The sequence below is a fragment of the Sardina pilchardus genome, chromosome 20, assembly GCF_963854185.1.
Source record: "Sardina pilchardus chromosome 20, fSarPil1.1, whole genome shotgun sequence".
Classification (NCBI taxonomy): Eukaryota; Metazoa; Chordata; class Actinopteri; order Clupeiformes; family Clupeidae; genus Sardina; species Sardina pilchardus.
Window position 1 is genome coordinate 4,399,968 of NC_085013.1, and position 12,751 is coordinate 4,412,718.

Genomic DNA, 12,751 nt, shown 5'->3' on the forward strand with positions numbered 1-12,751 from the left:
CTGAACTGAACCGCTTCTCCTGCGCTGTAATGGCAGTGCGGAGCTCTTATAGAATGTTTCTGCAACGTTTAAACGGTTCCAGCGTAGCTTTAAAACATTCCCTCCAATTTCCTGCAGAATTAACAAGCAGATCCAGCAGGGGATTGAGGCTTTAGGAGGATAGACCCTTCGCCTCTCGACCCCCGGCTGTATCTGCCAAGCGCTGGAGTTGCCAGAGGCATGCAGACAGAATCCCTCAGATGTGTGTGGGTGTGCGTGTTTGTTTGTGTGCACATTTTGTGGGGGTGAATCAAGGCTGTGTGAAGCTCCACGAGGTTCCGGAGAGTTCCGCAGGCAGGGTTGCCCCCCCCCCCCCCCCCCCCCCAAAGGCAATGCAGAGGTCAGCGCAGTGCCAAGGCTGGTGTGGGATCACCAGAGGCCAAGGCTCCGAGGGGCCAGACCAGGCTAGCAGCGGGGTGGGGAGGCCAATCCGATATGTGATACCTCTCCTCCCCACCCGCGCCACTTCCAAGAGTGCAGGCCTGACCACCTGTCCATCCCTGCCCGATCCCGCGCTCACCAGATGGGCTGTGCCGACCATCCTGCCGCTAACCCCCCCCTGGGTGGAGGCGTCTGCTCGTCTTTCACCACGCCGCCCCTTCTTTTGTTACCCTTACTTCTTCTCCTGCAGTATTGCAGCTGATCGCTCGCAAAACAAAAGGCGCCATGTTGACCGCCACCCTGTACTGTATTCTCAAAGCAAGACCAAAGGGAGATCAAAAAGAATTGTCGTCACGTGAATGAACTCCTCTCGCCTTGACCCCGGGGCTGGCTTTATCGTTCTGCCTCCCTCGCCTTTCTTTCTCTTTGCATTTCATTCAGTGGTTTCTTTCCCTTTTTTTTCTTTCTCTCCATATACTGTAGTCATGTTAGTGGTTGGATACCACCTCAGGGTATGAAGCACACATTGGGCATATTGGGGGAAACTTCTGACCCACTGTGTTGTCACTGTATCCTGGTTTCCTGTGGTATTTGCTCATGCGCATGGCGTGCATGATGCTTAGGTGTGTGTGTGACTCATCTCACCAGAAACAAAGAACAGTTAAGCAGTACAAAGAGCATAACAAATCTCAGTCCAATACTTGATCCTGTTTGATTCCCGCTTGCTTAGAGGGAGATAAAAAAAAAAAACCGAAGCAAGATTCTTTTTGTTTCCAGGTAACCAGGCGTTGCAATGCTACGTGTGTTTGTGCATAGTGTGCGTGCGTGCGTGTGTGTGTGTTTGTGGGTTGTAAGCAGACAGTTTTGGTGGTTAAGCTCCAGTTTGGCGTTGCACCCTCTGCTGGGAAGGCCAGACCACATTGGGTTTACTCGGAGTGAAGGACACTGGGTGTGGCTCTCCACACTGATGTGTCTGGTACAGTTTGCAGTGTGGTGGAGCCAGCCAGCCAGCATCAGGATTTTTGGCAGTCTCCTGGAGCATGGAGCAGACATCACTTCGTACATTCCCTGGCTTGAGTTTGTAGGTGGAGTGCAGACACACACACACACACACACACACATAGCCTACATATATCTTACCACATGTTGAATCACTATCATATAGAGGCATTAAAGGTGTCATTTAGGTTCACGTCACAGCACCTCAGTTACTCAGTTTAGCCGAGTGAAGGCAGCCCCGATTTTTGACCAGAAATTAGTTTGCATTTCAAAACACTCACAAATGGTCAGAGTTTCTTGTAGCTATTTGACTTTATCTCCACATCTGCGTGGCATTTCACAGACCGTAAGAATACCGCGGGGCTATCGCTCTCTGCACTCCACTTTGACCTGCACTGTCCAAATAATTGACGGCTGCAGGACATCTGCAGGCAAGAAACTAGAAACCATTACATCAGAAGAATGCAGAATGAATCTTGACTTGACTCGAGCGCCTTTTCTCTCCTCACCCTGCGCTCCATGACTTCTGCATAGTAGGTCTGTTTGTAGAGCACGCCCAGGGGAGGCTATTTCTTTTTACTGCTAAATTATCAAAACAAGTGTGTGTTTGAGGGCGTATTTGTACTGTGTGTGTGTGTGTGTGTGTGTGTGTATGTACGTGAGTGAGTGAGTGAGTGAGGAGAGACATAGCCTTGGCCCTCAGCTATGCTCCTCATTTGTGCAGTGCAGTCAACAGTTAGCCACGCTCGACTGGAGCTCTGTAGCGTTAGCGCAGCGCTCGCCCTCCCACCCACCGAATCAGCGTCGCTCGCAGAGGGCCGTCATTGTCCCAGCTCAGGCCGACGATAATCTGTCCACTGTAGAGGGCCTGACCGACAGCCAGGACGAGAGCGGCTCCCCCCGGAGCCACATTGTGGACCACAGCTGAACGGCATAAAAGGCCATTTGGGATGGGAAAAGAATTGGGGCTAGCATCTGCACTGTGCAGCCTGTACTGTACTCTTGTGAATGTGGCTTTTCTTTCTTCTTACGTAAGCTTTGCTGAGGTACAGTGTTTTCATGCTTTTAGCCAAGGCAAAAATGTTGGCACACTTTTTTAAGTCATAAAAATGCAAATGTCCGGTTTAATGCGCAGTTTTAATTGAAATATGCAAATATTTATTCAAGATTTGCATACGCTTAAGTCATTTAGCTGGCAGCTTGGTCTAAAGTGAATTTGCCTACAGTTTATCTGTTTGACCTCGTTGTGAAATAAAACTTGAATTGTGGTTCACACCCTCCTATGTCTTTCTGTAGGATTGATCACACCTTTGTTATTTTATTCTGTACAAAAACCCTCAGGTGTGGTAAGTTTAGCTTTCCACGAGTGAGCACATTTTCCCTCCCTGGTAATGTCTCAAACACAGGAAAAGGGTCAGACCTGCTGCTTTGAGCCAACACCGACCTGTGAAGAGAGGCTTATGTATTTTGCAAGTAAACACACTAATTGTTTGGTGTGTACACATTACACCCTGGACAGTCAACACACACTGTGTTCACAGTGTGTGTGTGTGTGTGTGTGTGTGTGTGTGTGTGTGTGTGTGTGTGTGTGTGTGTGTGTGTGTGTGTGTGTGTGTGTGTGTGTGTGTGTGTGTGTGTGTGTGTGTGTGTGTGTGTGTGTGTGTGTGTGTGTGTGTGTGTGTGTGTGTGTGTGTGTGTGTGTGTGTGTGTGTGTGTGTGTGTGTGTGTGTGTGTGTGCGTGCGCTGAGTACTACTTGAGATGCCCAATGATAATGAATAGGTTTTGTGAGGACCATAGGATTAGATTGTTTCTATGGTAAGGCCATTCAGTCCAAGCTTCCATATCGTGCTGTAAGTAGGTCAACTTATGCTACCATAGAAGTGATGAATGCACATCATCTGTGCACTTTGGGCTGAAGACCGTATACAGGATATAAACTAGGTAAATCTCAACTGGTTTCAACTCCAAACTCGCATGCATGTTATATTCAGAGGATTGACCTACATTTAGCCATATGTCTGGTCTCATTTGCAACTATGGAGTGATGTCTCTAATGATGACCACAATGAAAGGGAGGGGAAAGAGATAGAAAACACACATGTTCATTGGAACCGGCTCTCCTTACGGGCATGTTTCTTTAGACAAGTCTCTCTGTAGTCTACTGTAGTATGCCAGAGTACGGGCATGTTTCCTTAGACAAGTCTCTCTGTAGTCTACTGTAGTATGCCAGAGTACGGGCATGTTTCCTTAGACAGTCTCTCTGTAGTCTACTGTAGTATGCCAGAGCACAGGCTTCATTTAGATATATCTCAGTCAGAAAATGCCCCGTGGCAACGCCTTTTTTTTTTGCTCTTCAAGGAGACGTATTTCTCCAGACTCCCCAGAGTGCAGAGAGAGATCAGACATTCCGGATCAACCTAGAAGGAACGAGGAAGAGAAGAAAAGGGAAAAAAACACAGAGCGACCTCTCTAGTGTGATGTCTGCGCAAGATTCAGATTGTAACATAGATGTCAACTTCGCAGCTAGAGAAGTGTGTGTGTGTGTGTGTATATGGGGGGGAGGGGGTTCTTGTTTTGGTCTTATCTCATTTTCAAACACCCCCACAGCCAGATTGGAGGCCAGGGAGTCAGTCAGTGCATCTGTTTTGAAAAGGGGGAATTTTTATCAATAATCTGTCTGGGTAGAGATGAGTTCGCTCCCTACGACCCCAGCGCCTCTCTCAGCGGAGCAGTCGGGGTGAAAAACGAGCCCGCTCGATAAACACTCCTCGCAGACCGGCGCTGCCCATCCACCAGCTGCGCCCCCCCTCGCCACATTTGCTCAGCCTGGTAGGACCGGTGTCAGGAGGAGGGGATGGATGGCTGCGCTTCTGTTTGCCTTCCTTTCCCTCAGTCGCTCTTTGTCTCTTTCGGCCATTCTTCGTGTCTTTGTCTGTGCGACTTATGTCTTTTCTTCTCTGGACTGTCAATCGGTGTGTCTTGCTGTCTTTCGTAGCTTGCTGTCACTCGTTTCGTAGTGTATTTTTTTTGTGTGTGTTTCTTTTGTTTTACATTTTGCGCTCCTGCACTCTGTCTGGAATGGTCTCACAAGTTCATTCATTCACACACACACACTCACACACACACACACACACACACAATTCTACACCTCAGAGTGGTACAGGAAGGTGTGATCATTCATTTTTAGCACCTCCAGAGCCATCCTGCTCCTCCAGCCATTGATCTGAGCCCTGCCAATCCTCTCAGCGACCTCTATAAATACCTGCCACTACTCAAGCCAATCATGGCATTACAACCTGTCAAAGAACCCGCGTCCCTGTGCTCCACCGCTACTCTCCCAGTTTGGCCTCGCTCACCCACCTCCGACGTCTCTCTTCCGCTAACTTCTAGCGGCTGGACGGGTCTGGATCTGCAGCTCTGGGCTCGCTGAGTGATGTCTTATTGATACATGAGAACCCAGTTTCTTTCTCCCTCTTCCCTCGGGGGCCCACGGCTTTGTTGCGGTCACAGGGTCGTAAAACACGCCACAGAGGCACCGACGGGGCTGATTCCGAGGATGACGGCCACAGCCTCTTTCTCCGCTCCGGCGTGGGCGTGGGGGGGGGGCTGTGTTGCCTTGTGGGCTCGCTGAGATGGATGTGGAGGTGACACCAGCGTGAAGCACGAGCTGGAGGCTCCGGAGCTCAAAGGCTGGGCCAGCGTGTTTACTGAGAAAGCCCCTCAGATGGCCCTGAGCCAGCAGCCAAGGCCTACATAAGACTGGCTAAGGCTGTTGAAGTGTGTGTGTGGGTGTGTGTGTGTGTGTGTGTGTGTGTGTGTGTGTGTGTGTGTGTGTGTTTTGGGGGTGGGGGGTGTTTCCCTAGCTGTCTTATTTCTTGGCTCTCTTCTTTGTGTTAGAGAGGGTGTGTTTGTGTGTGTTTCAGTTGATCTTCCTCTCAATCTGTGCAACTTCTTAACTCTCGTCCACACACACGTACGCTGGCGCGCACGCACACACGCACACACACACGCACACACGCACACATATTCACCTATCAACAGAACCTATTTTGACCAGATCAAAGTCTAGTTGCATAGAAAAGGAATGAAACTCAAGATCCTATGGGTCAGTTTAATATTCCCACATGTCACATGATCACTATAATTTTACACATCAGGCACTGTGTTATCCGATTTTGCACTCAGCCCGTCGTTTAAATTAGGGCCTTAAAATCATTCTCCACAGACTCTGTCAGCCTCAGATGTCTTTCTCAGATGACTTTGTCGAAAAGCTATGTATGAATGGAATTTCATCTTCAGACCATAAACTGCACTATAAACACAACTTCATAAGCGCAAATCACAAAGACCAATTATGTTTTAATTTAAAACAAATGCAACACCGTTCTCGTTAGTATCATCCTCCCCAAGACTGCTCCGAGTGCTGTGTGTGCCTCTACCCCAGTGATGAACCTAAATGACACCCTGTGTGCGCTACACTCGCTGCCATTTAGCATGATGAAAGCCCCAGTATGTTTATTGCCCTTTCAGGGGGATTGTGGAGATTTCCCCGTTTGAAGATAAAACAAAGAACACACACACTCACACACACACACACACACACACACACACATTCACACTCACCCTTGCACAGCCGCCTGCATGGAAATGGCTGTATAAATGGGAGGCTCTCGAGACTCACTCAGCCTAACGGCCCCTCTGTAATGATGTTAGTTATGATGATGACGACGGGAGCGGCTGAAGCTGCTGCGGATATTGCACGCTGTATTTTCTCCTGTTCCTGTCAGCTATTGTGTCAACTCCCTGTTGAAGTATCACTGGGTATTAAAAAACGGGCTGCGACTCTTCTGAGCAAAATGTCTGACTGTGCCTCTCTCTCTCTCTCTCTCTCTCTCTCTCTCTCTCTCTCTCTCTCTCTCTCAGATGTGTCGTGGTGTTGTTGAATCCTAAGAAGAACAAAACGCATCACATCGTCAACAGCTTCAGGTACAACACAATTTCCCTCCATTTTCTGGAAGCAAATGTAAAACAAACCACATCATTAATACTATTACTAACCTAATAATTCATCCACAAAAATATACAGTGACCTCAGAAAGTACCGCAGATGATTTGTAATAAAAGTAATGCCTACCTCATATGTTAAACAGTTTGGATGATACACCATGCTCACATTGCCTATTAATTTAGCTACATCATTTATACCAACGTGAGACTCTAGTGCCTCGGTGTTAAATTTAACCCTGTTATTGTGTTGTCATATGATAGCCTGCCCCTTTGGTCTTCAGCCGGCTGCATAATTGACACAGACCTCCCAAGCCCGCTCATTATCACCTCCTTTTAATCGAACACCAAAGAGCTCTGTGATTATGGGGTCTGCCAGCGCCAGCCCCGTCCATGAAAGCCCAGCCACAGCTGTCCCACGGCTCCTAATGCCGCCCTGACTCTATGCCCCTCAGCTGCAGCTAGGCTTGGGCCGGGCCTGGACCACCTGTTTGACAACTGTCTGGCTTAGCCCTGGCTAATTGGGATCTCCGATACCCATGTGCGATTGGAGGGGTAGAGGAGGTTCAGGAAACTGTAGGGCTTGTGGGAAATGAGTAGCAATAACAGGAGTTACCTCAGATGTAGGCCTATGTCTGTTCTCCACGGTAAGGCAAAGCAAATGGATCATTCAGTTGCTGCCTGTTTCCATAGCCTGGTTTTCCATAGTTAGTGTTACTTAAGTTAATCAGGTAGTTTTCCATAAGTAGCGATTATGAGATTTGTTAAGGTTCCCGTGAGCTTTTGGCAGACCATAACAGTCACGGACAGTCACTGGAGTTGAGTTTGTTTACTTTTTGTATTATCGTTGGCAGTCATTAAACAAGGCCGAAACTGTTGACAAGCCAGGACATGTTTCTTCAAGACAGAGTGATATGTGCTGACTAAAAGCTCATTGTGTCATGGGGACACTGGTTAGGTAACGTCGTCAATGTCTCACCTTGACAAAAGGCCACAAATAATACAGAGAACTGAACCACCTCAGCACTTAATAGTTGGTGATATTCTTGCCAATGTACTGTACATGGACATAACCATCAGTCACTGGTTGCTGTACAGGAGACTCTTTGAAGACAAAAGAGCTCTTTTCCTGTAAGCTAGCGAGCACATTTTATAGGTCACGCTGGATTTGAGTGCAGGCCATTGTGATTGTGGAGTAGACAGGAAGCTGGCGGAGGGGGCAGGATGCATTCACTTCAGCTGCACTCTCAATGCTTCCTCTTCCTCTTCCCTTCCCCGCATCTCTCTCTCTCTCTCTCTCTCTTTCTGTCTCTTTCTCTCCATCTCTCTCCTCACAGGAAAACCATCACCACTCTATCCTTCTCTCCCGATGGCAAATACATGGTCACTGGCGAGGTGAGTCTCCAAATGCTTCAGTGTCGCGCGCTGTGAGTTGTTTGGATGCAAGTTCAGCCTTGAGCACTTGGCTTGGCGCTTTGACCTTTTTAACATTTAGACGTCAGCACTCACACATGGTAAACATCACTCATGTGCAGTGGCTCAACTGGTTGCACACGGTCTGGCTGAGACAGGTCCTGCACACTGGGAGACTGTACAACAGGCGAATAAACACAAATATTATCTGTTTAAAAAGTATATATTAGTGGTCTAGGTTCTAGGAAGAGGTCACCTCCTAATTGGTGCCTAGTCCCTACATTCTTATTATGGTGTTATATAATATCAGTGTACTATAATATAATAGAACACTGACACACCAAATCACTGATTCTAGATCAGTAATGACTCCTCTCAAGAGGTTCCCTGCAACTAACCATCAACGAAGATTCAACCCGCTCCTCTCATGCAGATATGTTTCAGATGCCACGCCTTGCAAATCCTCTGTAATCCCATCAACACTGTGTTTAAAGTGTCTTTGTAATCCAGCTCAAAACATCAGATTAAATTGCAAACTGCTGCATAGACGGAATCCTGCATGCCATGAGGAGATTGGCACACTGTAGTGTCACCTGTACTCCTAGCTGAGTCTGTTGTTGCACATTTGTGGAGTGTTTTGATTGTGCTCGTTAGTGAATCCCTGTAGCTGGCGTGATTGGGGGGAGGGGTGCACTCAGCTTCCCCCATCTCCGTGTCTTTCTCTCTACCTTCGTGTGGATCGTTCTCGAGCCCTTCTTACTGGTGGCATATCCCGCGGAGAGAGGCAGGCTAATCCTTCCCCGTTTGGTGCTGGCATATTAGTCAAGTGTGCGACTGCTAAGTGTGAGCGAGTGCATGTGTGCGCTTACCGTGCTTACCGCGGTTGCCATGGTTGCGTGCGGGGCGGGGGAGGGGGTGGCGGGTAGCGGTGGCGGTGCCAGCCTACACACACAGACTCTCCCGTCTGCTGTCAGAGAGAGGTGAACGGAGGCGAGAAAAACGAGAGCGATAGAGAGAGAAGAGGGTGAAAGGAGTTAGAGAGCCGGGGATTTGTAAGGCAGTCTCAGACAGAAAAGGGCACCGTCTGGTTCTGGTGACAGGCGGAGGGAGAGGGGGAGCTGAAAAGCCAGAGTAGAAAAGGAGAGGAGAGTCGGAGAAAAAGAAGAGAGTGAGATGGGGGCAGAAGGGACCCAGCGGGTGGCTTTTACCCCGTGCCACCCCTCCTCCCTCCATCCCTTTGACTCTCTCTCTCTCTCTCTCTCTCTCTCTCTCTCTCACACACACTCACACACACACACACACACACACATACACACACACACACATATATACATACACACACTCACATATGTGACCATTCACAGCGAAATCAGTCGTTTTGCGCACATCGTTATTTTGAGAAAATCAACAATAACAAACTTCCGGGTTAAAATGTTGAATTTCACGTTTTCGCATAATTCGGCTGTATACAGTCTACAGTTTCATATCGTGAACGCATTTCACTGAAAAACCTACGTTTTGACTGTTAAACCCGGCGAAGATTCAACACATTTGCTGTCATTCCCGTTGTGCACGCGCTGCTTAAACAGGTGATTTCTCCTCTTCTGGCATATCGTGACAGGAGAACCATGTCAACTTTGGATGCGGTTATCTTAGCGATAGTTTGTGTAATACCCTCGATATACATATCGTTGGAAAGCTTAGTTTATGGCCGTTCACGTGAGCACAATAACTTAATTTACTAAATTTTACCGAAACGACTGGTTCCGCTTTACAGGGTCACATATATACATATTACATGCACACGGAGAGTCCTTTGCCAGACAGCCCCACTCCTTGCCTCAGTGTGTGTAAACCCCGTCAGCTCAGAGGATCAGCAGCTGTTGCCTGTTCCACGGTCCCTGTTTGTTTCTTATTAGCTCCGCTGCCCCCGGAGTGCGCCATGACACCAACCACCCCCCGCTACTGCCAGCCTCCACCACACACACACACACACACACACACACACACACACACACACCACTCCTCCGTCGCTGCCTGCCAGCCCCCAACAACTCGCCTGTGGTCCGGCACCTCTCCACGCCGCTCTGCATCGGCAAGCTCCACGTCAGACACACACACACACACGGCTGCCCAATATAAATAAACCCCAGTGAACACAACAGCCCCGCGCGGCAAAGTCTTTTCATGGCTAGCTAGTGCTGCCACGGATGACTTATGTGCAGTGCTGAGAGAAAGCCACTGTAGAGTTTTCATTTTAAGGTCTCTCTCTGTGAGGGAGGTGTATATTGAACACTGTGGGGGGTTTTTTAGATCCACCTGCATTAGAGCACTTGAATTGCCCTCTGTTCTTCTTGTTCCTGGGGCTGGTGTTCTGCACTAAATTCAGACACGTCCTCATTTTGTCACCCTTGATCTGGAGCGCTCCATCGCGTTGCATAAGAGGGATAAAGGCTTTAATCGAACTGCCGCTCGGCTGCCTGGTGTTGCCAGACGTGTTGTGTAAAGGGCGCACACTGGTGTCTTGGTGCGTCTCTGTGGCTATGGTGTCATGCCCTGCAGTTTGAATATCACAACATTCGTGCTTTGCATAGATTAATGGTATTACTGATCTGTCAGTCATGCTGTCTGTCTCTGACTCATCGTCTCTGGGTTGCTCACCTACAGTACATACACACAGTATTTTTTCTCTCTCTCTTTTTCTATGTCTCTTCCTCTTTCTCTTCTTTGTCTAGACTCTAAAATGTAACTCAACACAGCACCCGTCCAGAACACTATTAGAAATGAACACAACATCAGTGTTAGGTGGAAATATAACACTGACATGTTCCCTAACACCCCCCTTCTCTCTTGTGTGTGTGTTTGTGTCTCCGTGCGGGTCCAGAGCGGGCACATGCCGGCGGTGCGCGTGTGGGACGCGGCGGAGCGGACGCAGGTGGCCGAGCTCCAGGAGCACAAGTACGGCGTGGCCTGCGTGGCCTTCTCGCCCAACAGCAAGTACATCGTCAGCGTGGGCTACCAGCACGACATGATCGTCAACGTCTGGGCCTGGAAGGTGACTAAGAAAGCGCCTTCCCCGTAGTAGAGCTTCTGTGTGGTAGAGGGAAATGCTGACCACGCAACGGTCAAAGGTTACAGAGTCCACACCCAGAGAGCTCATATACTGATGGAAATGTGTTCATGTGCTGTAATAATCTGTCACGTCAGTTAAAAGTGTGTGCTCAGTGAATGCATGTAAATGTTGAGGTCTTGTTTAGCTTGTATGAGTGAATGATGTGAGCATATGAAGAGTGACGGTAGCATAAATGAGTGAAAAAGAGAAGAACCATAAAGTCTATCTCCTTAACAGGCCTCTCTTATCTGTTAAAGGTCTACTCTGAGCTCGTCTCGTCACTTTTTTATATCAACAAACCCAGGACACACTACACAGGAAATGCTGACTTAGATAAATGCTAGAATTAATTTGTACCTCTTTCCTTCTCCCCTCCCCATCTGTCCAAACCACGAACCCCTTCTAGAAAAACGTGGTGGTGGCTGCCAACAAGGTGTCCAGCAAGGTGACAGCTGTGTCCTTCTCCGATGACAGCTCCTACTTTGTCACGGCTGGGAACCGACACATCAAGTTCTGGTACCTGGATCACACCAAGTCCTCCAAGGTCTGTATACTAGAAGAACACATTCCCTCAACCAGTAAACCCAAATTCCTCCTGCCACAAGCCACATTTTTCTAGCTCTTGTGGGGAAATTCAATGTCCGCTGTGTATCGATCTCGGCGTCTCATCCAAAAGCCACGTGTCCTTAGGGGGTTGAGTGCGGTGAAAAACATGCTGAGCCAGTTGTAGATTCAGTTCAATTTGTGTCAGGGAAAGCGTGTGTTGGTGGAATTGCACGGATGCAAAATGCAAATGATTAAAGTTCCACCAACCCTCACGCCCTCATGTCAGCTCAATTCTGCTGGAATCGCACTGCGGTGTGGGTGAGTCCAGCGATATTGGCATCTCATTTGCCGTGAGAAACCAGAAAGCTAAGCACGGTATTTTACCACAGCAGAGGTGCTTACTCCGCATTTATAACTTTCCTGCATTTGTCATGAAATATCCTTGATTCTAGAATGGCTCGGCTCTCATTGGATTGCCTTGTTAACAAGAGGCATCCCTGCTTAAAGTAGCAATAATCAAGTGCGACCACAGAATCAGTCTGAGTGATGACCTGCTCACAGCAATTGCACGTTTAGTCACTATTAGTGCCATTCATCAAACCAGTGTATCATTTCCACAGATTTTATTGCACCCTAGTAATTTCATGAGGCCTCTTCAAGTCCACTTGTGTACAACAGTTACAGAGCAGTTTGCCTCCCATTCAATATTTACAAATGGATGAGACATTTAGAGATATTTAATGTTTCCATTCTGTTAATTGTGGATCCTTATTTTTCCCTTCATTTTGCGGGTGTTTGGAACTTTGGATGTCGCTTGTGGTCCTTGACTGTTTTACTGATGCAGGCGATTAAGAGCTGCCCCTCTTTCTCTCTCTCTCTCTCTCTCTCTCTCTCTCTCTCTCTCTCTCTCTCTCTCTCCACCCCCAGGTCAACGCCACGGTGCCCCTGCTGGGCCGCTCGGGTCTCCTGGGGGAGCTGCGCAACAACTTCTTCAGCGACGTGGCGTGCGGGAAGGGCCGCAAGGCCGACAGCACCTTCTGCATCACCACCTCGGGCCTGCTGTGCGAGTTCAACGACAAGCGGCTGCTGGACAAATGGGTCGAGCTGCGGGTGAGTTTTGCCCCCTGCCAGTCCGTGGATAAATATGTTTGGCCGTAGCCACACCGTGACGTGGATATATACTTTACTTGCGTCGGCAGTCAGGTTAGCCTCTTTATTAGCAACAGATGCTCCAAGGCAGAGACAATGCCTTGACC

The 12,751-nt window shown here is 48.5% G+C and overlaps 1 protein-coding gene across 3 annotated transcripts in view; it reads left to right on the forward strand.

The window, feature by feature from the left end:
• The window catches only part of mapkbp1 (mitogen-activated protein kinase binding protein 1), a 53,591-nt gene that overhangs the window by 11,522 nt on the left and 29,318 nt on the right, over nt 1–12,751 (forward strand). For all 3 annotated transcript variants that reach the window (XM_062522899.1, XM_062522900.1, XM_062522901.1), the window contains 5 exons: nt 6,344–6,406; nt 7,762–7,819; nt 10,722–10,892; nt 11,356–11,493; nt 12,423–12,605. In XM_062522899.1, the coding sequence (XP_062378883.1) occupies nt 6,344–6,406; nt 7,762–7,819; nt 10,722–10,892; nt 11,356–11,493; nt 12,423–12,605 (613 nt within the window). The remainder of the gene's footprint in view (nt 1–6,343; nt 6,407–7,761; nt 7,820–10,721; nt 10,893–11,355; nt 11,494–12,422; nt 12,606–12,751) is intronic.